The sequence below is a fragment of the Natator depressus genome, chromosome 9 (genome assembly GCF_965152275.1).
Source record: "Natator depressus isolate rNatDep1 chromosome 9, rNatDep2.hap1, whole genome shotgun sequence".
Lineage (NCBI taxonomy): Eukaryota > Metazoa > Chordata > Testudines > Cheloniidae > Natator > Natator depressus.
Genome location: NC_134242.1, coordinates 83414468 through 83441711, shown reverse-complemented (window position 1 = coordinate 83441711; position 27244 = coordinate 83414468). Strand labels below are relative to the sequence as shown.

The 27244-nt window shown below is 42.1% G+C and overlaps 1 protein-coding gene across 1 annotated transcript in view; it reads left to right on the top strand.

Annotated features, from left to right (window-relative positions):
• TMEM164 (transmembrane protein 164) overlaps positions 1-21998 on the top strand; it is an 86263-nt gene extending 64265 nt beyond the window's left edge. The window contains exons 4-6 of the mRNA XM_074962484.1: positions 11379-11457; positions 15942-16042; positions 16397-21998. Coding sequence (XP_074818585.1) covers positions 11379-11457; positions 15942-16042; positions 16397-16600 — 384 coding nt within the window. The 3' untranslated portion in view covers positions 16601-21998. The remainder of the gene's footprint in view (positions 1-11378; positions 11458-15941; positions 16043-16396) is intronic.
• Positions 21999-27244: the final 5246 nt, after the last annotated feature.

Below are 27244 nucleotides of genomic sequence, written 5' to 3'. Positions count from 1 at the left end.
GCTCTGCATGCTGCCCCCACCCCAAGTGCTGCTCCCGCAGCTCCCATTGGCCAGGAACCGTGGCCAATGGGAGCTGTAGGGTCGGCACCTGCAGATGGGGCAGCGTGCAGAGCTGCCTGGCTGCGCCTCCGCGTAGAAGCTGGATGGGGGACATGCCGCTACTTCTGGGAGCTGCTTGAGGTAAGCACCGCTCAGAGCCTGCCCTCCTGACCCCCTCCCATACCCCAACCCCCAGCCCCAGCACTGTTCCCCCTCCTGCCCTCGAACCCCTCAGTCCCAGCCCAGAGCACCCTCTTGCACCCCCAATCCCTCATCCCTATCCCAGAGCTCCCACCCCCAGCTGGAGCTCTCGTCCCCTTCCACACTCCAACCCCCAATTTTGTGAGCATTCATGGCCTGCCATACAATATCCATGTGGCCCTTGGGCCAAAAAGTTTGCCCACCCCTGCACTAGAGGATCCTCCTCATCACCTGTCCAGCTTTGTGTGGGTTCCATGGGGCTTTCTCCTTGGTCCACATCCTCTACAGGTTATCGCTGGGTAGTCTCACCCACAAACACAAATTCAACTATTGTTCTGCTCTCTGCTGGTAACTCAGAGCTTTAACTCTCTACTCCAGACTTGTCTCTGTCTACCCAGGCTAAAATATCTGCCTGTTTCTCTCTGACATCTCTTCACGGATGTCTAGCTGTCAGCTCAAGTTTAACATGGCTAAAACAGAACCCTTAATCTTACTACTCAAGTCCTTTTCCCCCACCTCCGTTCTTGATCACTCTGGACAACACCCCATCCTGTCTGTTACTCAGGCCCGTAACACGGGCATCATCTTTGACATGGACCTCTTGGGTCCTCACACCCAGGCTATGTTTAAATCTTACAGATTCCTTCTGCATAACATCTCTAAGGCAAGGCCTTTCCTATCCATCCACACAATTAAATCTCTCATCCAAGGTCTCATCATGTTTCAATTTCCATAATGTCCTTCTCTCTGGCCTTGACAAATGCAGTCGTACCTCACTCATGTCTTTTCAGTGAATGTAGCTGAAAATATCATTTTGCTAGCCAGTAGTTTTGACCATGGCACCCCCCCCTTTGTCTCCCTCTGCTGTTCCTCCTCTATTGCATCAAATATAAACTACTTGTCCTCACCTTTAAGGGCCCTAAAAGCCTATTCCCACCCTACCTATATCTTTTTCAGTCACTGCTGAAATGTTGACTTTTGCCTCTAATCAGTCCCGGGTGCCAGCTTCCACTGACCATTTGTTACATTTTTCAAACAAGCAGTGATTTCTCCCATGCTGCCCTTCACAGTTGTGAGGAACTCCATCTAAATATCTGCATATCCACTTCCTTGTTCTCCTTAAAACTCTCCTTTCCCATGATGCTTATAGAAGAAACTTGAGTTAGGCCACGGGGGTGCTGAGAACACTGTTCATCATGTTGACTAATATTGTTTCCTTGTATTCCCTATCTGTCTGTCTATATCTAGTCTTATACTTAAATTGTATGCTCTGTTTGTATAGCACCCAGTACATTGGGGTCCATGAGTGGGGCTCCTACGCACTATGATAATATAAATAATTAAGGATATGCAGCTGTGAAATGTATCAGACATCTCATAGGCAACAGATGTTTAATGCTGAGCTGAAGTCCCCTTTTGAACAGCCTGCTAATTTATCAGCAATTTCAGCAGCCTGCCCAGCCAGGCATGCATCAACAAACCATTGCTGAATACAGAGATGAAGCAAATGGGATGCAGCAGAAAATGACAGGTGTACAGTGCTGTGTGCGCTCCAAGGTACTGACAACAGCAAGTGGTAAAACGTGGGGTGAAAGATAAATATTATTCTAGAGACTGGTGAGTGTGTGCCAGGGAGTTAGCAGCGGATGGCAGGATTCAAGATGACAATATCACGTAATGTTTTACGTATTCAGGCTACTGCTTGAATGGCTCGGCTGGAGAATTTTCTATTTTAAGAATTGGCAATATTGCACTGGAAGTGAGAAAAGAAATGTAAATAATTTGGGAAGGTATAAGATAAATAATTATAATAAATAAATAAGATAAATAAGAAATGTAAATAATTTGGGAATGTGGCCATACTGGGTCAGACCAAAGGTCCATCTAGCCCAATATCCTGTCTTCGACAGTGGCCAATGCCAGAGAGAATGGACAACAGGTAATCATCACATGATCCATTCCATCGCCCATTTCCAGCTTCTGGCGAACAGAATAGCCATTGATGGACCTATTCTCCATGAACTTAACTAGTTCTTTTTTGAACCCTCTCATAGTCTTGGCCTTCACAACATCCTCTGGCAAGGAGTTCCACAGGTTGACTGTGCGTTGTGTGGAAAAAATACTTCCATTTGTTTGTTTTTAAACCTGCTGCCTATTAATTTCATTTGTTTGACCCCTAATTCTTGTGTTATAGCTATGGATGTAACGTATGCAGCATGATACAGAAGAGCAGGAGACTGGGAATCTGGAGTCGTGTTTTGTTGTAGTTTTTGCCACTGATGTGCTGCGTGAGATTAGCCAGCTTAGTTTGTATTGCAGACAGTTGGCTGTTGGGTGACTGAACTAAGGATGGCTATTCCACTAAAGGCTGAGGGTATTGGAGAGCTGTGCCATCAAATTTAAGGTAATCTCTCCCCTCCTTCTTAAATTTAACATTTTTCTCAGAGGAAAAAGACCATCCTAGAAAAAACTTTTTACTAATGTGTGAGAGTGTCGTCGTCCCCCCTTTTTAAAGGAATATATCAGTCTGTAAATGTCCCCCCCCCCCCCCCCCGGCCAAAAGTTCAATGCATCCTCCAAAGGGTGAGAAAGACACAGCACCTCTGATATTGGACAAAAAAATTTATTTGCACACTGGAAAAGTTACTAAATGAACCAGTGTGCTCTTGTTCCAAATGTTACCTGTTTAAAGTACCTTCTGGGCTTCCCTTTATGGCCACAATAGTCTGTTTGGATCCCAATTTAAGCTACACCAAAAATATTCAAAGGCATTGCAAGTATTCCTATGAAAGGTATATTGTAGTCTAATCCTAAACCAGCAAATGAACAAACATTGTTCTGAAAAGCAAATTTTTATGGATCTCTGGATCAGTGTCAGTACATGCTTTGTGGTATTTCTGTCAGAACTCTTTCTTAAAATAAAATCCTAGTAATTTCATAGCTGTGCTGATTTGTCTGGCTACTGCTAGTGGAAATGGTAAAGAGTTGAGATGTTCATTGAAGTTCCAATTGAAAGCTTTCTCACTTGGTAAATGCTAACTTTTCAGTGACTCTGTTCATTAAAAATGTCTCTGACTGCAATGGGTACCTAGGATGGTGATGTGAAAAAGTACAACTTTAACTATCAGGTCTGTTTCCGCAGGTGAATTTAAAAAAACAAAACAAACTTTTACCTACCTTGGCAGATAACCTCTCCACATGGTATATAATTGCCAACACTTACTAGCCTTGGTAAAAGATATATCAATTTATGTTGTTTCTTTACTAGCTAAATATTTCTGTGAGAATTTGTAACGCTATTTACTGAGCATGTGGAGCCGGAAGTCAGTCTCATAATGCATCAAAATATTTGTTGGACAGAGACAAAACAGTTGAGTTTTTCTTCAAAGTGAATGTTCATCAGAGCACTTGTTTTCTTTTCAGGAATTAGGGAATATTTTTGTTCTTATTTAAGCTATGATCCATTCTCTAAGATACTAACATTCCTTGCTTATTTTAAACAATCTGTAAGAAAGTAAGGTGAATTAAAAGATCTGTCTGATGGGGAGAGAAGGAAGGAAATGAAGGAAATTCAGACTTTCATGAACTAATGTGTGGTCTCAGCAGTGTGGGAGAAGAAATATGAGCGCCCAAGACATTTGTGTTATATGACAGCGGCTCTGAACCTTACCAGATTACTGTACCCCTTTAAGGAGTCTGATTTGTCTTGTGTGCCCCCAAGTTTCACCTCACTTAAAAACTACTTGCTTACAAAATCAGACATAAAAATACAAAAGTGTAACAGCACGCTATTACTGAAAAATTGCTTACGTTCTCATTTTTACCATATAGTTATAAAATAAATCAATTGGAATATAGCTATTGTATTTACATTTCAGTGTATACTATATAGAGCAGTATAAACAAGTCATTGTCAGTATGACATTTCAGTTTGTACTGACGTCACTAGTGCCTTTTATTAGCCTGTTGTGTAACTAGACAAATTACTAGATGAATTGATGTACTCCTTGAAAGATGTATGTGTACCCCTGGTTGAGAACCACTGTTCTATGATATGAAAAAAAGGGCACAGCTTAGCCTGTGATTGTGTAAGCCACTCCACAGTTACAGATGTGTGGAACTCTGTTAGTAGGGTGCCAGATGCGTGCAGGGGTTCACCCACGCAGATCAGTTTGGTGTATTGCAGCCATAGCGAGTAGACTCTAGTGTAGCTGTCACAAGGACTGAAAGTGCTTGGGCAGTAATAGGTTTTGTGTGACCCTTCGTATTGCATTAACAAGACTAGAGAAAATTTCTCTGCTGGGTTTAAAGCTTTATGTTTTGTCAGCTCGTGTCCTGAAAATGTTGTTGTAAATGAAATTAAAAATAGGACAAGTCTGGAGGTGGTGGGTTCACTGTCTTTGCTGAGCCTGCTGGGATGGATGGGGCAGTTATGGCACTCCCAGAAGCTATTGTACTGTTTGGATCCAGAGATGTGTGCATTTTAAATATGTAACAGAGTCAAACTTGGATCAGTATTTACTGTGCAGCTTTCCAGGGGACCACGATCATATTTGCCATATTATGAGTGTCCTAGATTTTCTGTTTAGTTGACCTTTAGTTGGTGAGGTATGAACTACCTTTGTATACTAAAGGATTTGTTCAGAACATCATTGTATTGTAGAGGTTTTTTTTAGTGATGCCTTGAGGGGAAAAAAACACTTTATTCTGCAGATTGAAGGACAGTTTACTGCGTTTACCATCTTGGGCTCTGTCCCTATAAACATTTAAGAACATGCCTAACTTTTTCCCATGTGAAATGACTCACATAGGCAAAGTTAAGTACGTGGTTAAGTGTTGTTGCATTTTTGTTGTTTCTCAGGTAACACCAATCACTGGTGCAGATCAAGTATTTAAAATAATAGAGATGAAAAAAAGAACCCCTACAGTTGACACTGTTGAGATCAACCGTGCCTAGCATTGCTGGTTGGACAGCAAAACTAGCTTGACCTTCTTGGTCAATTCCACTTTTCTGGTAGTGATGGGCTAAGACCAAATCTCCTTGGATGTTTCCAAAATTCGGGCAGAATCTGAATTCTGGGGCTATGACCTATCTTGACTTTTCTGGGTTTTGTTCACTAGCAAAAATACTGTTTTGGTTATCCAGTGTGGCGGGGGCAGCCCCCATTCTTCTGTTACCTAAATTCCCCCAGATTTTTCTTTTCTACAGTACCTTCACAAATACATGTTCATTTTTTTGCTCTTTAGGCTGTGCTCATGCATACTAGCACTTCCCTTTGGTAGCAGTTGCAGCCTCTTGGTCTCCAGCACGATGGCCCTTGCTAACAGAAAGTGTGAGTTGGATGAAATGGCTGAATAAGTCCTAATTTAAAACGTGGATGCTGTACTTCTCTCTACCAAAATAAGATAGTTTGTGCAGCAGACTAGCCCTGAGGACAACTGTTGGTGGAGATGCCTGGATGAAACTGAGATAGTCGCCAGGGTTCATCAGCATTTACGTAAGTTAGTTCAGAAAATCTAGGAGCGTGGCAGGAAATTTGAATAAAACAGTCTGCCTGTAAAATACCAGGAAAGGAATTGCTGTAAAGAAATGTTTAAATGAATGTGCTTCAGAATCCAGTACAAATGTCCTTGTGCAGCTGGCACCATTCTATACCCTTGACGCTCTTTATTTTAAAGGGTCCTGCTGTCTACAGACTTTAATGCTAGCAATATTTTAACAGTTTTTGTCATCGTCCCCCCGCTCCCCCCCCCCCCCAGCATTAAAATATGGGAAATACCCTTGCTGATCCATTCTAGGTTGCCTGCCTGGTGCCCAAGCCAGAGAATTGTGCAGATCCTGTGGAAATAACTGGTATTATATGTCAGTTTCTTGGCAACTCATCTGCTTTGGCTTCTTGGAGAATTCCAACTCCTGGCAGGACTGAGTTAAGCTGTATTTATAGTATACTTGCTACTATCCAAATGTACTCATCAAATAACTTTTAGTTTTCAGGTCTCAGGGCTACACTGCAAAAAAACCCAAAAAAACCCCAAAAAACCACCCCAACCCTCCAAAACCTTATGGCAGCAAGTCTCAGAGGCCAGGTCTGCAGACTCAGGCTTGTGCCACAGGGCTAAAAATAGCAGTGTAGATGTTCTTACTCAAGCTGGAGCTTGGGCTCTAATACCCAGCAAGGGGGGGGGGGGGGGCGAGTCTCGGAGCGCAATCTCCAGCTCGCGTGGGAACATCTACATTGCTATTTTTAGCCCCATAGCACAAGCCTGAGTCTGTAGACCTGTGCTCTGAGACTTGCTGCCTGTGGTTTGGTTTGTTTTTGTTTTTTGCAGTGTAAACATAAACAATCTTATAAGGCCCTTGTCCTGAATATTTGACAACTGTTTCAATCTCTATAGAAAAAACAATTCATAGCCATCACTAGACCAATAGATAGGTGCTCAGATGTCCAAGGTTCCTGCATAAGGGCTGGTTCCAAAGCCTAACGTAGTTAATAGAAAGACTTCATCAAATTACTTCATTAGGGCTATAGCCAGCCTGCTTAAGGGCTACAAGAACTTGTGTGCATAGAAGACTGCCCTCCATGCCAGTAACTCCTCTTTTTGCTATACCACTGTGTAAATCTGATGGGAATCTAAGATGAGCATAGATGAGAGACCATCCTTCAATATTCCATGCATCATGCACTTCTCCTTTCCACGGACTCATGAGCAGTAACAAGGCTGCCATGCATTCAGATGAAGTAGAAAATTCACTCGTCGGCCATAGCCTACCCTTTTTGGGGATGAGAGCTGCAAGACTTCTTGTAATGTGCTCTCTATTTTTGGAAGCTACCCAGAATACCCCTTAGCATGTGTCCTGGGGAGGGCTACATTGAATCTGCATCATGCTGGGCTGGTGTTAGGGACAAGCCGCAGATGTGGCATTGTCAGTTATGCTCTTTGCTGAAAAAACAAAATGCCAAATCTGTTCTAAAGCAAACTTTACTAGAAAATGTAACACTTGAATAGTTCGAAAGGAAATTTTCCAAAGCTCCACATCAGCATATTTTGATCATCGGTTAGTTTGATGCAGAGGGGGTGTGTGTGTGTGTGTGTGTGTGTTGCAATTTGTTATAAAACAAACAATACATAATTTTATATCCATGTTAAAAATTCTATGGGTGGACAATACATTTCCCAAGACATTTCTGAACTCCACAATATCCATGTGTTTTAATATTGAAACCACAAGCAACAAAGCCAGTAATCTTTAAAAGGAGAGAAGTTTTATTGGTTATTTGAGTAATGTGTGGACTGTGGTTTGCTTTCATTTTAACAATTATGGGGACCTGGGATAGATGGTTAGAGAGGGATGAAATACCTACTAGTAGAAGAATGCGACAGTTCATCCATCTATACCTGTCTTGGATCTTTGCTTGTTTGAGTGTTCTCAGAAAAGGAATCAAGTTTGGAGAGTCTCTTCCCACAGCCATTTCAAGTATGTTAGTTTTTCCATGGCTAGTGGGTCCTGTCTCCTGGTGACTCAGGCCTTTTTACATTAAGTTGTTCTGTGTCTCTGAGCTGCTACAGTACATTGTGCAACAGCCAGCATTTGGGAACTGTGTTCACCTCCTCTGACCTCGTGTGTACCTCTCACACAGTAATCCTAGGAGAACCACTTGTACATTCAGAAGGTAAAAATGTCTCATGTTCTGTCCTATTTTCAGAAATGGCATTAACTGTGATGCATCAGTGCTAAAAGGGTGTCAAAAGAGGTAAATGCCAAGTCACAGTGCAGGAGCACACCGGAGAATAGAAGTTAGATGGAGAGGACCTACTCGGTCATCCAGTTCATCTCCCTGTCAATGCAGGATTGCTTCCTATAGTATTCTGTCTAATGTCTTGCCCAGCTTAGTTTTAACTTTCCCAGGCAGTTGGGTTTCTGCTGCTTTCTCAGGAGCCTGCTCTGAAGACTTTACTGTCGGGAAAGATTTCCTGACATGGAGGCTAGCTATCCCTTTCTTAATATTGCCCCTGGGAGACAGGGAGAGCGATGCTGGTGGTAACTGCAAGGAGATGGCAGTTTGGGACAGGCAGCCAGAACATAATGTCCAGCCTGCCTCAGTCACCAGAGAGTGTGAAGCTCCCAGGGGATGGGAGGTGGATATGTGGCCAGGGACATCTTTGCTCTTTGAAGTTAACACCATCCTCAGGAGGTCTGGCTTTGCTTCCCTCAGTGAGAAGAGAAACCCACGGGGGCCTGGCACCCTTAGCGGTGGTCCCCTTTCAGCTTGTTAGGTCTGGGTTTAGGGACCTTGGACCTTTTGGCTTGCAGTTGCTTACCATGCTTTTATGTTCATGTTCGCATTTCAGAGTCAAAGTAACTCAAGCAAAGAGTGTTCATCACCCGTCTCAGTTTGTGGGCAGGACACCTCAGCAGTGCTGCCTTCCCTTTGAGTTATAAAATGGGCACCGTAAATATTCTGTTGTGAATAGAGGTTACCTGCAGAATTCCTTAAATCCTGGATTGGCAGGTAACCCATTCTGTGCTCTCTGCACTTGCTAGGCACTAGTAAGTGTGTCACCATCTTAGTTCTTGGTGCACATACAAATGCCTAAGTGTTTCATGGAGCAAGCAACACACCCAAAGCAAACACTTGCTAAATCCTAGCAGTGGGGTGAGTCAGTTGTTCTGTACAGCTTTACAATTCCTCTCATGTTTGTTTTGTTCTTTCTCTTTGTTGTAGCCTGGCTGTACAATGTGAGTCTGTTTTTTGGCATTTAAATGCCTTACTGTGTAGAAAGGAAGTCAGTGTTGTCTACTCCACACCAGGAAATGCTCTTGTATAATTAGTCAGACCTTAGAACAAACAATCTTTCATGGCATGAAAATGTCATTTTGTTTAACACAATAAAAACGGCCAACACTGTTGCAACAAAACAAACTGTCCTCTGCTCTCAAGTGTGTCCTGAGTGTGGAGTTTGTATAACTGACCCTCACGTTGACTCAACTAGTGCAAAAGTCCTTATGAAACCACAGACAATGGATGGAGAAGGCTTCTCAGCAGGAGCAAATGTTGCATGTTTATATCTGGAACTATTATTTCTGATTCTCAGGCTGTCCAAGTGGCAGAGCTACAAATCCTTTTCCATTTGCTAAAGCCATTTTAAGCTCCTTTCAAGTTGATTGATCTCTGATTTGCTCCCCTTACAGCAGTGTCTTTCAGGAAATAACCCAGAAGAGAGGGTTAGGATTCAGAAAACTTCCAAGGGTTCTTGCAATGCTTTCCCTTTGCAGAATATTGCTCTATTGTTTAATATTTTTATTACAGAATATTTGAACAATCTGTTTTAAAAAAAAATAATTTGTATGGAATGTTTATAATTCACTTCCCTAACAGTTGGATGAACATCTTGGAGTTTGCAGTCAGGACACTGGTAGGGCTGAGCATAGTCAGCCATTGTGAATCAGGGCTAGCAGAGTTGCCTATTTAAGGAGATTCTTACACTGGAGTATGGTTAAAAGAAAATATTTTGTGCAAATAAGATTTTGCCAATAGATTCCTATCCTGTCTCCCTGCTGCTATGAACTCTTATTTTAAACAGTTTCATTCTCAGGCCAGCCTCTCTCTTCACTTATCCCTCTTTAGTGACTCCATAACTCTGTTTAATGCATTGGCACTGGATGACTTAGAAATTGTTATGCTGCACAATGCCATGTCAGGGCGAGCTGTGTTTCAGGGAAGGCTTCCCCTTTCTACCAGTAACTCTGTTTACTAAAACAGATGGGCCCACAACAGCGGGGTTTGGATCTGGATTAGCATCAGGTTATGGTTTGGGTCCGAGGTTGAGCCAAGGCCAATGACTGGGTTTGCGTTGGATGGTATACATTTTGCTGAGCTGTTCTTGTGAGATTTCAGCCTAAAATGTGGTAAATATTGTCCAATTTTCACACCTGAACTAGAGCAGAAAAACAGGTATATCTGACCTTGGAAGTGAACCAGAACTCGTAACGTGGAGGCTGTTATGGATCCTGGTATTTGAGTCCAACTCCTCTCTGTCTTCCTCTCACAAATTTTGAATTTGAAGTGCTGGGAATTTCCTTTCCACGTCTCTCAAGCAACGTTAAGATTCAGACTTGTGCTTCTCCCTGTGAATTTTGTTGATTTTTAAGAGCAGGCTGGCACAATTGCGCATTAATGCATAGTTGCTGTATTTTACCCAAATCGGGTGGTTTGAAGTTTACAAGTATAGTGGCTCTCTAGAAGGGTACAGTTTTATTTTTTCTATGTATTCTAAAATATCTTGTCTATAAAGTGGGCCTTTCCTTCACTTTTTTTGGACAGACTTGCAATTTGGTTGTGGGGTATTTTTTTTGTCTGTGCTCTGTCATTCCTTGCAGTGAGTTTTACTTCCTTATCTTTGAATAGCATTGAGGTTTTGTACCTTACACTGCTGGTAATTGGACAGAAGCAATTTACTGAGGAAGAGCAGAAAACTGGCTCAGCTAGTTCCTCTTTTGTCTTTCTCCCTGCCTGTCCTTGTCAGGGTTGCCTGCCTGCAAGTATTACGCTGTTTTGTTTTTGTATTTGCTATTGGAAAATCTAGACTGCCAGTGCCAAGGGTTAATACATTTGCCACCCCTTCATTAACACAGGTAAATGGCAGAACAATGTAATTGCAAGGAATTGCAGTGTGGCTTTAGGATGTGATGGCTGACAATTCAGTTGGAATTTGGTCAGAAATACCACACAATGATTTAGCTCAGGTAGGGATAGTTGATTTTTAACGCCACTCTGTAACACTCTCTGAGTTAGTGTCGAACCACTGTCCCAGGTTAATGAGATGCAAAGTAAATAAAGGTGGTTTGTTTATTACAGGGACTTCCAACACAGATAATTGCATTGTCTTCCTAACTTTCTCCATGATTTCTCTAGGAAAAGGTATTCTTCCCTTCCTGACCTAACCTGCTAAGCAGTGATGTTACTCTTGTTATAATTGCTTTTGCCTTCTAGCCTGCAAGTGTCTGCATTTTGGTGGAGCCAGAAAATAAATGATCCCTATGCTGTGTATGGATAGTTTGCAACATAGTTTGTGCTCACAAAAGATGCTTTATTAATCATGAAAAGTGCTTATTAATGTTTTCCTTGTTTCCTCAGCTTCCCTTTGAGGTGGAAATTTATTACATCCAGCATGTGATGCTCTATGTTGTGCCCATCTATCTGCTGCGGAAAGGAGGTAGGCCTGCAATCAGTCTGAGCCATATTACCGTACTGATATCTGAGAGGTTGTAGTTAACTAATTAAGCACAACCTGTTTCATTATGTCTCCAGTTCTTCTAAGACAACACTTTGCTTTACCTGCCATTAGCACACCAGTATTATTATTGCTGTTTATTATTTGTTTTGAGGTAGTGCCTCAAGAAGCCCTTGGTATGGCCCAGCACCCTATTGTGCTAGGTGCTGTACAAACACAGAACCAAAAGACATTTAATGCCCCAAAGAGCTTACAAGTGTGCATCATCCAAACATGTTCTCTTCCTAACAGACATCTTTGCCACCTTGTGACTTCAAAGACACTTGATTATGTTTTCTTACCTTTTTGACCAAGGTTTGTGGTTAAAATGCACTTGATTGCAGGAGTTTTTTGTTTTTGTTTTTAATTTGAAAACTTGAAGAAAACAAAACAATTTAAACTTCTGCCTATGAATATCGTCGTCTTGAATGCCTCCAAGCATGGAGTACCTGGGGAGAACTGCTGTTCTTAATGAACAGGGAGGGTCTCTCTTGTAGCACTAGCTCCCCAGGTGAATATGAATCAGTCCATGTAAAGCACGTTGTTTAACTGTGAAGCTTTGGAGAAAATCTAGTGCAAGGTATTGGTGAATCAGGGATAGCTTGATAATCATCAGGGATAGCTCCTCCTAACAAGGTACTTTAGTTCTTCTTCAAGTAGCGTCCCTATGGGTGCTCTCCTTCTGGTGCTCGTATGCCTTCTATCAGAGATTTTCGGTAGCAGAACCCATTCAGCCCATACATGCACCCTACTTGTCCTTGTGCCCTGTATCAAGGCTATATAGGGCTGCGTGGGCAAACCACCCTCAGTTCCTTGTCAACTGCCTGGGCTTGAGACAGAGAATTCAGCGTGTCCGCTTCAGTTGGCCAAGTTTGCATTGTCTAGTTTGTTAGCTAGTAGTTTATTTTCCCCCGCAAACCACAGCAGACCAGGGGGGATGCGGGTTTACACACACACACGCTGTCAGGAGGGTATTAGCCTTCTACCTGAATTAGGAAATCTCCCACACCGTTCGTGTCAATTGCTGACAGATATAAAAGGTATACAATCTCCATCCGGAGACTCTCTAGGTGGATTTCTGAATGTATCATTTCCTGTTATCAATCTACCAATATACAACCTCCATTCCACAAAATCTCTTTCTACCTCTGTGGTGCTGCTCAAGAAGGAGAGGTTACTCATCCTGTGCAATGAGTTCTTCAAGATGTGTCCCCTTAAGGGGTGCTCCACTGCCAGCCCTCCTTCCTCTCTGCTTCGGGGTTTCCTCTACGGGACTTCGTGGTGGAGAAGGAAGTGCAGGGCACATGTGTAGGCTGAATGGACACTGCTAACAAAAATCACTGATTAAAGGTGCATGGGATGCATGCACATCTGAAGTGGAGCACAACAGGGACGTACATCCTGAAGAACTCCAGTTACTGCACAGGATTAACATTCATTTATGTTAATGTCTCAATGAGTCATAAAATTGGGAATGTTACAGACTTCTAATTAGTGCACTAGAGAATGGAAAACAAGATGTTTTATTCGCATATATTCTGCGTAGTACATAAGAAGCTAAACCAAACCTTGGGACTCGAGATTTTTCCCTCTTGTGTTTTGATCTCACTGGAATTGATCTCACTGGAGATTTTGTAGCCTTATCATATATACTTTAGCCCATGTAATTCCATATTTGTTTTGCTTTGAGGCATTGCCTAAGTGTGTCTCTTGGAGGCTCCCTTTTAGTGATTAATTTCTGGAATATTTTGTATGCGTTTATCCTCCATTGGGACTGTGTCCTGCAACGAGAATGGCTCAGTGTAGTAAGTCTTCTCCACCTCTACCATATCTGTGGCATTGTTCTGGCTCGCTGCTAAGTGATCACGCTCGTTACAGTGTGTATGGTAACACCCATTGTTTCATGTTCTCTATGTACATAAATCTCCCCACTGTATTTTCCACTGAATGCATCCGATGAAATGAAGCTCACGAAAGCTTATGCTCAAATCTCTTTGTTAGTCGCTAAGGTGCCACAAGTCCTCCTTTTCTTTTTGCTGTTTATCAGTTTACAGCTATCTGCTGCCATCTAATGTTGTGAGAGCAGTGAACTTCCAGCCTGGCACTTTCTGCTGGCTATCAGACATCTTTTGTAATCACCCTTGGCTGAGGCTGTGAAGCCAGTTGGTTCCAGCTTGTTTTACAGTTGGCCCCTGTGGTAGAACCCTTTTTACCTGATCGATTAATACCCCGTTAACACAGGACATTGAACTATTGTACAGTAATTGTGTCCCCAGAGACTGGTTCTTGCCAAATCCATAATATGTCTATTCTTGGGAAAACTTAAATTCTTTACAAACTTGGTGAGGTCCAGCACAGATAGAACAGCTATGAGACTGACCTAATGTCTGTAGAACCAATGCTAGAAAATGATTTCCTGTTAATATTCTGCCCATCTCACAAACAGATCTGGTTGAAACACTTTTTGACTCCATCACAGGTTGTCTTCTGCTGTAACAATATCTCATGTGGCTTGATCTGTGATCGCTGACCTTCAGCAATATGCAGTAATCGGCCTATAATCTATCTGTATACCTTGGGCAGAAGTTTGTATCAGTTTATGATTATGTGGATTATGACCTTGGGAAATAGGTTACATGTGCAGCAAAATAATATTTTATTGGACTCGGAAGCATATTAGAAAGGTGCAGGAGTTTGATAATGGGGACAGTGAGCCTTTCACTTCGAGGTCATCGGTTTTCAGCCTAGCCCATTACCTAATGGCTGTTTAGCTTATGTGAACTGAGTTGGTTGTAGTCCAGTTCCTGGTTGATGCATCAAAAAGCGACAGTTTGAAGTATTGTGGCATTGGCTGATGCTCATCCCACGGCCATGCCTGTCCAAAGTGGTCTTTCAGAACAGGAAAATTAATGGTGTGGCATAGGGAACAGTTATACAGGTTCAGCCCAAGCAGCTGTAGCGTGAATGAGACCATAAATGTAGAACTCCAGTTCCATTCTGGAACTTTTCACCAGCACTAGGATATTTTTAAGAATACACCATTCTAGTGATGTAGAAATTGGTGAGTGTGTGCGTCTCCATCTTTTGTTCACTCTCATTGTGATCCTGTTCACTGTGGCAGACAAGGCACGATCACATAACACGGCCAGCCTTGCAGCCAGCCTTGCAGCTTGCTTTGTGTCTGTCCTGGGGACGGGGGCATTCTGGATTGTAGAATGCTTTGTCAAAGAAACCCCACTTACACACAGGAAAATTTCCTTTCTGCTCCCACTGAATCCCCAGCATGGGAAGGAGAGGCCTTTGTTTACTTCCAGCGCTCTGTCCCTGCTTGCCGATAACACCATGGAGAGGTATGGAAGGATTGCCCGGTGCTGGCCATAAACAGCTCCTCCACGGAGCCCCTACCCACTCAGTCCGTGGCAATCTATTCAGAGACCCTCCCAGGCCACAAATAAGGAGGCCAGTAGTCTGAAGAAGTGAGTTCTGTGTAAACAGAAGTTAAGGACTCTAACCCCATCCAAATTATGCTAAAATCTCTCCTGGGTGAATTTGAAAGGGAAGAAGCTTTGGAAGGCAATTTCCTGATTATTGGATGAGGAAGACCCTAAATCCTGAGAATATCGACCCCAGGTGGTTCGAAGAGCTTCTTTGTCTGTTGAAGGTTAGAAACAGTTTCTGACAGGAGAACACACCTCTCTTGCCAGCTCTGCTGGACTTACTGAGATGAGAGATGCTGACATCTAGGGAAAGAGTGACCATAGGCTCAAAAGGGACAAATAAAATGTAACTGTAGAGTTGACAGAAGAACTGAACTGCAGCACCAATCTTTGGCTTCAGGTGAGAACAAGTCCTAATAAAATGTGAAGCAAGGGGATGGGACCCCACCATAAATCCTTCCTTCCTCTGGGCCATCCAAGGGGAAGTTCGTCCCCAGGATTTGGTAGCTGCCAGTTCAAAATCCAAACCTGCTGGAAGGAATGCTACAATTTAGGTGTGCAGGGTTGATTTAGGAGAGTTGTTCCTCTTTGAACATCAGTGAGAGAGTGTTGTAAGTACTTGCATACATATTCACTCTGCAGAATGAGCTGGGCAAAGTGATAACACCTGCTTCCGATGGGTGTAATACTTGAATATCTTGACTGAAGCACCTCTGAAAATCAGACTGTATATTTATGGAGTAAAATTAACACTCCCTGTTTGTTTCAGTAGAAAACAAGCAGGATTAGTGAGAGTTAATGTCTTGTATAGTGTTTAATGCTAAAATTAAAATACATCTAGCCCCAAACACTGGATCAGAAGGAGGGAAAAGATAATATTTCAGGTGAAAAACAAGGGTCTCTCAAGTATTCACAATCATGAAAGTTAGTTACTAGGTGGAATCATAGTAATTCAGTTAAATATTAATACTTTTTTTTTTTTTTTGGAAGGTATCTACACAGCAGAGCCACTTTCCAATTTCTGGTGGGCTCTGTTAGCCACTGGGATGATGTTTGTCTATCATTTTAGCATCTTACAGATTCTGGGACTGGTAAGTGACTACTCATAAAGTAAACATTTGGGCCAAATTTTCAAAGTGTTTAAGTGCTGGGGCAATTATGTGCTCAAATTGGGCAATTGCACATGCTAATGGCTACTTATTCACACAAACACATTTTACCATGCTTAAATTAGACATGCAGTTGCATACACATTAAGTGCACAACTGCTTGCCTTACTTCTGAAAATCTGACTGTGTACTGAATAAATAGGTGAGTGAGAGTTGCCAACGTATTAACTTGATTACTTCGATTTTTAGGGGAGTTAAGAAATCCCCATTTTAGGTTTCTGTGTCAATACAGCACAATATAAGATTGATTTATAAACTTGTTGTCCCTTTCCCCAGGTCACGGAAGTGAATTTGAACAACATGTTATGCCCAGCCATCTCAGATCCTTTCTACGGGCCCTGGTATCGAATCTGGGCATCTGGACATCAGACTATCATGACTATGGCTCATGGAAAACTTGTAATATTGTTCTACAGTGCTGTCCCTGTCTTTAAATATAGTGTGGATTTGCTTAGACTCCCATCTAAGAAAATAGACTGAAATTTCTCCCTGGGGAGTAGCACTTAGAGGAAGCGGAGGTACCTGTATTCATATTGGAGAAGAAAGAGGAGAATGAAAGGACAGTGTGTTAGTGTGTTGTGTCTGCTTCCCCTCCCTCCCCCCATCAATGTTTCTTGCCTCAAAAGATCTCTACGATAGAGTGAGGATTTTCTTCTTTCAACTGCTGTTTTTCACTGCCCGTAGCCAATGGCAAAATTAGTGGCCTTATTCTGGGAGAAGTTGGTGTTTCTTACATATTTTATGCAGATTACAATGGAACCTCCCTAACCACACTATATAATTACCCCCAGAAAATGGCAGGCTCTGCCTGCATCCCAGCAAAGAGAGTGGCAGTACAGTCCCCTTATCAAGACTTCATTATTGTTTGCTGTGTATCCTTCAGTACATTTACTGATTGCATTATAAAGTATAAGAAAAAGCTGAATTACTACTCTAACCGAAAGTGAACCAAGCAAACAGTTTGTAATGCATCATCCTGGCTTAACTTTCATTATTTGAATTTTGCAAGTTGGTGAAGCAATATCCCAGAGGTCTCCCAGTTATTGGTGTGAATTAGTGAGGTTCTATTGCACTACTTTAAGCTGGTTGAAGATAATGGGGAACAAAAAAAAATTCAAAATATTTTTAATTTATTTTTTAAATTGGACTATTCTTTCTCAGTGGCTATGGATCTTGACCTGTGTGGTTTGAGCCCAGCATAGTACCAGCTCTGAGGTTGCTCTGACTTGAATGCATGAAAAACCATCAGGTTGAAATAATTGTTTTAAAAAATCAAGCAGGGTGTAAATTGTGATGGGTGATGTTTCATCTCATCCTTCAAGTTGCCCCTGAATAGAAAGAAATATGAATTAAAGGGAGACTGTCAACCTGGTTTAGACTGAGAAAACAAGTTACAAAACCCTATGTGAAGAATTTTAAATTTCATTTCATGCTTTTAAAAAATTCCTGCCCCGTGTTCTGTATTGAACAGACATTAGTTCAGTATGTAGGGAAACGAAGAGAAATTGCTATTCTGGTTTCTCTCTCTAAGAGTCTATACACCGTATGCAGTGATTTAAACTAAATCAGTGCAATTCTAGTCTGGTGGCAGTTATATCAGAGTAAAGGTATGTATACCAGCATAGCTTGTTTCATTTGCTAGTATAACAAGCTGTACTGCTAGAAACACCTGTATACTGGTATAACTGCCTCCACAGTAGGGCACTGCACTGATTTAACTAAACTTATTGCAAAAACTGCATGCAGAGATTCAGAAAGAACAACCGGGGAAAAGCAAATTAAATATATCCATTTACTTCAGTTTTAACAGTGTTCAGTATTAAGACGTTATACTGTACAGACAAGTGGAAAGGGGGAAATCTTGACAGTGTTCCTTTTAATTTTGAAATCTGAGTTCATGTTGGTTGTATTTCAGAGCTGCATCACAGGAATTTGCTGCAAAAAGTGATTTTTAGATTGCTTGTGTAGCATTGCCATAGCTGTAATAAGTATACAGAGCCACTATACCTCTCCCTTCAGCTGAGTCGCCCTGCGATCATGTTCTGAAGTTAAGATACAGCCATTTATACCTCAAGGAGAGAGCTCATTGCCTAGAAAAATTATCAAAGTTACAAACTTGCATTGTTTTTTATTTTCACAAAGGCAGATTTTGATGGGGGAGAGGGAACACAAATGACTTCTCTAAATAGTTTCACTCCATTTAATTAAATATATATATTTACAGCTGCATTCAGGAGTATCCTGTCAATCGGTATTCTAATTTGTAAACCCTTTTCTGGACACACTCTGTGCCTGGTGGCATATATTAAATATGATGAATAACCTATGCTGCCATAATTTGATGATAAGGCAGATTTACTCATTGCACAGTTGTGATCAATTTAAATTCCTGTTACCCAGACCAACGAAATGCTCCCTATCTTCAGTCTCCGGCAGGAGTTCGCCTTTGAGAGCTAAGCCCCTGATACTCGCAATGAATATCTGTTTACAGTGTGGCTCTCAGGCCCTGATCCTGCAAGCACTTAAGCACGTTTAACTTCACTCATCAGAACAGCCTCACTGCTACTCCTGTATGTCAAATAAGCACATCTTGCTGAATCATTTGCAGGAGTGGGGGGAAAGCACCAGTGTTAACAAAGGTGTTCATATTGCTAGATATTAAGCAGTTCCCCCCACTTGAATATACGTTCTCTCATAGGAACAGCTGAGCTAAATCATACAGCACTTCCTCCTATCCCCTAAGCTTGTATGAAGTTTATGTTGGTTTATTTATCTAGCTAGCAGTCCCTTAGCAAAATGCCCTGGGCCAGACACCGCTGCTGTAACTACAATGAAGTGCATTTAGAAAGAGACCATTGGTGTTGCCAAGGGATGCAGTTGGCCCATCTTTCAACACTGGCACTATTGCTTGGATTTAAGTTTTTTGATTCTTGCCTTTTTCTAACCCATGCTTTTAAAATGTTGTGGCTACTGACAGATTTTGACAGCTCCATTCAGAACAGAAGCAGCCTCCCAGGTATAAAGCCACGTAGTATTTTTGAAAATACAGCATTTCCCGCCTACAGCTGTGTGCTTCAGGGCATTCTAATAAGTATGGCCACAGCTCTTTTAGGCCACCACTAGTCTCCAAAGATCAAATAATGAGGCTAATGGGGAATTTCCAATGTGTGGCTCAAGGGGTACCACCTCCATGGCAGGGTATTTACTTGAAGTGATTAATCTCTAGCTCTTTTGGCTGGTTTAAAAATGTAGGAGCAGGAATGGCAACTTTGAGACGATTTAGTTTAAAGTCGGGGAAGCCCCTAAAGCAGTTCCTAAAATCTGACTCTCATTCCTCAGCTGATCTCTTACGACAGACACCATCTGTAAGGTGCAGCAGAAAGGTGGGGATTGTTCCTTTCATAGGATGTTGGTTTGGATGATAGTGGGCTACTCAGAAGCTGGGCAACTTATTAAAACATCCTACGGGAGGGTTACATCACTTCTATGGTGGAAGATTTATTTTTCTCCTATTGAATGGGTGGGTTTTACAAGCACTTACAATAGAGATGATGCTCCTTGGTTGGCTTCTGTTTATACTGGAAATGAAGAGGTGAAGCCAGGTGGCCAGGAAGCGTGAAAAGGAGAAGAAAGCACAAGGTGAGTGACTAGTCAGTGTGGAAGGGATAGCTTGCCTCTGGCCATCTGAGCAGCCTGAGACAGATCACTTTGTCTTCCACTAGTTCATGTGTGACAAGTCATCCCCACTACCAGGGAAAAATCACTCATGGTGCTGATAGCTAACATTTCACCCGGAGAAGGTTATTCTCCATCGTATTCAGAACTCCAGCGACAGGAAAATAATTTGTGGTCTTTAATATTATTGTTTTTCCATTTTTAAGCAGATGACTTGTCAGGTGGGAGCCTGAATATTGTGGTTTATTTTAATAAAACAGGAGCGGGAGAGGGAAGCCTAGAAAGGAGAGACAGACTCATAGAAGTGTGGGACAGGAAGGGATCTCCATAGGTCATTTAATCCAGTCTCCTGCACTGAGGCAGGGCTAATAGACGATCCCTGACAGATGTGACTGGCTAGGCTTTGTGCCAATGGAGTCAATCCCAAACTAAACCGAACTCTGTTTATCAAGTGCATCCTTATTTTGGGGGTGTCTCCCCCTCAGTGGAGAACTTTGTGTATGTTGAGGGTAAAATTGTGTCTTTAAAAGCTAGCTCCAACTATTTAGCAACATGGTGCTCTGATCAATGGAGTTGGCCTTTCTGAGCACACCAAACTCTGCCCTTATCTCCTCTCTACTCTACAGGAGGAGCTGTTAGTAGCTACAATTAACTTGTTTACTTATCACACAGTTTGTTTATGCTCAGGCTGAGAAGCATGAACTAAAGATGGTAACTCTTCTGCCCCCATGTAATGTTGGGTAGCAGCCAGTGCATGGTAATGGATTCTGGTGCCAAGGCTTTCAGTAGTCTGAAGACACAGCTAGTGCTATTTTTCAAAGGTTTAGACACACCTCTGCAGTGTTTTACCATTGATCTATTTTTGTCCATCTTCTGCTTAAGCGCATTGGACTTTAAAAACCAAAGATAAATTTGCATCTTGTTTCTCTCATAAACTGGAGATTAACAGCTCTTAGTCATGTTCAGAAAAAAAAATGTGTTTTTCTTCTGAACATGTCCAATATACATATAAATAAATGGATATAAGGCCATAGCCCCCAAATACACCCTAGACGTGGTATTAGTTTGACTTCTTAGTGCTTGACAAATGCTGCTTGTAGGCAGAGCGCTTTGCTGAAGGTGGGAGACATGAGCAGTCAGTTCAGTTGTGCACTTTATGGTTTTAGAGTACCTCAGTGTAGATGTATTCCCCTCTCTCTGTAGCCTCAATCAGGGTTTTGATATTTCTGTATATTTGATAACTGAATGTTTTGTAAAAACCTAAGTGTCTTTCCCTCTCAGAAACGGCTATTTGCAGTTAAGTACTTGATTCTGTGTCCCAAGTCTCGTCTATAAATCACAGGCATTGGTTTCCTGGGCATTTGTAACTACGTGAGGGGAAAAATATAGATGTGCATTTTTTCTTGTTGCAGTTATTTGCAATTGCATTTGTCGTTTTACTAGGTGAACTTTTCACAATTTTATTTTAAAAGACGGGGGATACAGGGGGGCTGCAGCATACATTGGGAAAGTTAGTCGTCCTAGTTTTAACAAGGTAAGCATCTGGTATTAGTCCATAAGCAGAAATGCTGCAGGTATGTTTGTAAAGACAAACACAACTACTTTCTGTGTTTTATGCTAATTACAGTGACGAGATCCATAACAAACAGTCCTTTTGTGACCTTGTGCTCAAGGTGATATTTCTGTAACTCTGTTTTTCTGCTTAGCATTGTTTAGTTAAAGCCGAGCTGTTTTTAAAATGGCTTGATTTTTCTTGAGGGTCAATTTTATACCTTTTTTATTTTTGCATTTATTCTGAGTCATAGTTCTCTCAATGCGGCAAGTAGAGTGGTGAGTGCACCCACAACGCTGTTGCCAGCCATGCTCTGCCAGGAATCTGGAATTGCTACATGCACTGAGCTGAGGCACAAAGCTGTCTTTGGAAACTTGCAGTTCCAATTATCCCGCCCTTGGTTCCAACCACCATATTATCCTGGGCAGGGACAGGGACCAATGTGGGCACTCAGCTGCCACCTCTGCTGTTAGTTCAAAGTAATTTGTAAAAGTGTTCTAAATTTTGTAACCTTTTTAATGTGCTAAAACTTGGTTATCAGGTAACATTTGCAGATAAGGGGTATATTTGTGTACTTGGTTTTTTGTATTTTGGTCTGTTTTTGTTGGTCCCTAACTGAGATCCTGCTCACTGGGCAATTAGTTGTTAAATCTTTAATTAAAGGAATAAATACCTTCTACTGTGTGTGGGAGCAGTTTTGTCATCATTTTAGCTATGCCAGGTCCTGAGCCTACCTGAACAATCTTGTTGCCTGATTATAACCAATCATAGCCAAGAAAATTGAACATCTTCCACTACATCCCTTCCTACACTAGAGCACAAAGGAGAGAGATGAAACCACACATAAGGTACATAAGTACTCCTTCCTCTCTATTCACTGTTTAAACCTCCCCTACCCACAAGTGGTGGGTAGAAGGTACAGGTGGCAGGAGATTACTTTCAAACCTTCACCCATGAAGAAAATGCTTTTGAAAACTTTGTACATGTCTTGTTAGTTACACTCTATCTACCTCAACACCCTCTCCATTGAAGTGGTAGAGCATTCTTCCTAATTTTCTGTACTGTCATGCCAATATTTCACAGTAGTCTCAGAAGAATTACAAGGTATGGAACAGAATATGCACAGGTTTCAACCTAAAACAATCTTTTGGACCTTTTATTCTGCAATATTTGCACATTTTGTCACTGCTGCTCAACTGCAGTGGACAGGTAAGTCCTAACTTTTAGTTTGTCATTACAGATGACATCAAGCCCTAATTGGCAGGTTTTTATTTTAAAAAAATCCCCACACTTCATGAGTGCTATGATCAACTACACTTCAGACCAGCAGTGGTTTGATTGCAAAAGCTGTTTAACATCTTTACTTCAATCCCATGAACAGTATCATTATGACAGGCTACTATATAACTTGCAAATGGTGTTCATGGAAAAGGAAAGTGACAAATCATGCACATATGTATTAAACAGTATATAGAGGCCATGAGCTGTGGGTTTCATCCAATCAAGGAGCAGAATCAGTACTATGTCTTGGGATGACCAGTCACAATGTGTGAAGACTGAAACCATTGGCGCTAATACCTTGAAAGCACAGCTCAAGCCACCAGAGTAGATTTCTACCTCTGTGAATGAGAGGCAAACTAATTTACTAAGCTGGAAGTCTGAATAATAACTCGGACAAGGGGCTAAATTAATCAAATTGTTCCCTACCAATAGGTGACACAGCTATAATTGTCAATCAATTGTATTGTTTATATTTTTTGTTTTAATAGCAAATGTTTGTCAATTTTAATCTGTCACCCAAGAACCGGAGCCTTAGCTCACAGTACCACAGATTTTTTGAAAAGCAAGTTGATTCATAGACTGGAGCAGTGATAAAGGTATGGGGATTTTTTCATTGGTAGGTATAGCCACCCATGAGTCCATCACACTTTGAGAATGCACCACGCTCCATTTGGGAATATTACCATGGGGAAAAAGAGAGTGGCTCTCTACTTGAATATTGCAGGATAGAAAAGCATACATACTTCACTACTACTACTTTGTAAACATGCCTTTATACAGGTGACAAAATCTGATAAATGCCAAGATGGAAGCTTTAGTCAGGTATGTTAAGGATGGGGTTGATTGCCAGAGCATTACCTATATATATGGGTGGCAGAACGAGGGGAAAATACTTAGTATTCTGCATGCATTGAGTGATTTTTTACTTTAGCAACAGCAATCAAAACAAGTCAATTCCTGTGTATTAGTGATGAAGTGAATGTGTAAAGGCTTTTTTTACCAATCTAATGACTACTTTCCCCAAACTGCCTGTGCCCAGATCACTATCACTCCATTACTTCCCCAAGACACACCCATGCCCCCCACCAGAGAGGAAATTTCTTAAAAACTTTTTTCTTTTCCAGCTAAAGGGTACCTCCAAAACCTTCCCGCAGAATGTCAAGATGTAAAACTGCTAGGAGTTGGGGAAAGGATTATTAAACAATTTTAAGGTACAGTTCAGACTGTAGATTTATCCTTCATAGAAATAAAGTATTAAAAACAGATTTGCTGCTTGATGCGATTAGACACAATTTTGAAAGTACTACAGTGATGTCAAAAAGGTAAAATTTACTTATCTAATTTTTCATTCTCTGAAGTTGGCACCATGTTCTGTGATCCATTACAACTGGGTTATTTCTCCTAGTCTTCCAAGTGCAAGAAGCATCTTTGTTTTAAAACTCTCTAGCTGTTCAATGTACAGCCAACAGGTGGCGCTGTTCAGAGACCTGTAACTCCCCAAACTTAGAAGACAAACTATACATTCTGATTATTAAACATAAAATATTAGTATTGCCAGGCAGGAGACTGTATCTACTTACTTTTTTAGACAAAGAGTGGAAATGAAGACTTGTGGCAAAGTCAGATCCCAATTTGAGTGAATCCCAAGATTTGTCCCTCTCTGAAGGAATACTCAGGGAGGGGAAAAAAAGGAAGGATTGAGAGTTCCTCTTCAACTGGAATTTAATGCAAAATTGGACACTTTGGATGGGGTCTCATGGAGTCCACTTGGAAGGAAAAATTACAGAATATGTAAATTTTACTTTTCTGCCTTGTGGGCAGCTGGTGGTCTGAGCACTACAACTGGGAAGTAGACAATCTCCAAAAATGGGGAGAAACCTTAAACCATCAAGAAAATTGAATCCCACAATATACAGACGCTCCCTGACTTACACAATCGTTCTGTTCTGGAAAGCCTTGCGTAACTCGAATTTTGCGTAAATCAGAAACGTATACCTGAATGTTATGCAAAAAACCCCAAAGACTCCTATTTCTAGCTTACGGAACTTTTTACGTAAGTACACAAATTTGTGTAAGTCGGGTCTTGCGTAACCCGGGGAGCGTCTGTATGGAGTACAGTGAAGGGAACATCCTCTGGGGCATTAGTGTAGACGTCTAGCCCAATAGCTTGTCTTTACAAAGCCACCTATTGACATACATGCAAAAGCTACACAAACGAGCCCAAATTTTCACATTTGGGCACCTAAATCCAGAGAAGACACCTCAGTAAGAGTGATCTGATTGGCAAGGATTCTGAGCACACTGTTCTCAATGGATTTGGTTCCTAATTTTAGTCACCCAAATTTGGGGTCAAGGATTTTGGGGAAAGAAATGCATAGTCTCCCCACAACTGCCAAATCCCATCTGCTACATAGGAGGGGCAGCATCATTTTTACATGAACTGTATAAATGAAAGGAATTAAATTTACGGGGTAGCTGGAATTTTACATATTCACAACTGCATACACTCACCCTTGCTGTGGAATGTGGTCAAAGTTGTACTTTGTACTAGCACAATGTGAAACAAACCAGTTGAGGACTTAAGCAAGACTAGTAACACTGCAAGTAATCTCTTTTGAAATGATGTGGGGAAAGAAAATGAATGTACACTGATCACTATCTAGACCCTCAGGGATAGTGTAGATCAGGGGTCAGCAACCTTTCAGAAGTCGTGGGCCGAGTCTTCATTTATTCACTTTTAATTTAAGGGTTTGCGTGCCAGTAATACATTTTAATGTTTTTTAGAAGGTGTGTCTCTATAAATCTATATATTATATAACTAAACTATTGTCGTATGTAAACAAGGTTTTCAAAATGTTTAAGAAGCTTCATTTAAAATTAAAATGCTGATCTTACGCCGCTGGCCCGCTCAGCCTGCTGCCAGCCTGGGGTTCTGTTCATGCAGGCTGAGCGGGGCCTGCGGCCAGGACCCTGGCTGGCTCAGCCCACTGCAGGTCTGGGGTTCTCTCCGGCGGCTCCTGCCCCCGCTCAGCCTGCTGCCGGTCTGGGATCCCGGCCCTGCCCACACAGAGAGGGTACGTACCTACCTTCTCCCTGGTTCTAGCCCATTCTCTTCCTCTCTCTCTGCACTGAGCTGAGGGTGGGAGTGCACTGAGCACAGGGCTGGGGGTTGGGGTGTAGGGTCTGGCTAGGAGCTAGAATGAGGGAGGGGGCTCAGGGTTAGGGCAGAAGGTTTGGGTGTGGAGTGCTTACCTGGGCAGCTCCCATTTGGTATGAGGGGTGCAGGTGGGAATGTGGGTGCAGGAGCTCCCGTTTGGTGCTCAGGGTGGGGAATGCAAGGGTCAGGACATGGGGTGGGGGGGGTGCAAGAGTCAAGGCAAGGGGTGGGGGGGTGCTGGAGTCAGGGCTGGGGTTGTGGGGAGGTGCAGGGGTCAGGTCAGAGGGCTGGGGGTGTGTGAGGGGGTGCAGGAGTCAGGGCTGGGGTCGCTCCTAGCCCTGAGCGGCTCACAGTAGGGGGCTGTAGGGTATATGCCCTGATTCCACCCTCCTTCCCCAAGGACCTGTCCCCACCTTGTCTCCCTCTCCTCCCCGGAGCGCTGTGGCTCTGGTTCTCCCCCTTCTGCACAAGAGCCATCAGCTGATCGGCGGCAGGGAGGGAGAGGAGGAGGGGCAGGAACCCAGCATGCTGGGGGAAGGAGGGAGCTTGCCTGCTCTGCAGCAGCAGCTGGCGGGGGCGGGCAGGATTTTTAATGGCACGCTGCTGCCTGGTGGGGTAGCGGGCTGAGCATGCCATTAAAAATCTGCTCCCGTGCCATCTTTGGCAGATGTGCCATAGGTTGCTGACCCCTGGTGTAGATAACAGTCCTGCATGAGTGCAGGGGCCTGGACTAGATGACCTACTGTGGTCCCTTCCAGTCCTATAATTCTACTTTAGGTGGGATTTATGGTGTGTGTTATATACTCAATACTCTGTGTATTCATTTCCTGAGTTTTATACTGTTTTGTCACATCTCCCAAATATGTACTATATAAACGATAGCAGCAGTTGTACCAATATAACTGGTTTTGCAACAAGAAGGCTCTGTATAAAAGACCAGACCCCTCCCTCCTGGATTTGATTTAAAAGTGACTGAAATCAATGGAAGTGGCATACACTCAGTAAATCGAGCTCTGAAGGAACTGAAGTGTTACATATTAGGCAGGGTGACATCACTTCTCAGTTAGATTGTCAGTTTCTCTTTGCCACAGAAATACCAAGTGGTTCATGCCCAATTTATTGCTCTAGCTGGGAAAATGAACAGACTGACTTCATTTAGAACAAAATGTACCTCCAAATACATCATTAAAATCCAAATTCCTTTTTGGAACTCTCAAATGTTCAAAAAAGTAACTGAGCTGGCCACACAATTTAGTAAAGAAACATGAAAACAGGAAATGGTGATTCTTTTTCCTTATTTTATTGGGTAAATGATTTAAAAGGTAAGAACAATAGTGTTAAAACTACTACAATATCTTTCCACAGCCATATCTCACAGACCCACAGATAACCTTCTATATTTTTTTGTGTTTTCCTCATTTTTACCTTTTTAAGCCATACTCATATTAAAATGCCCATT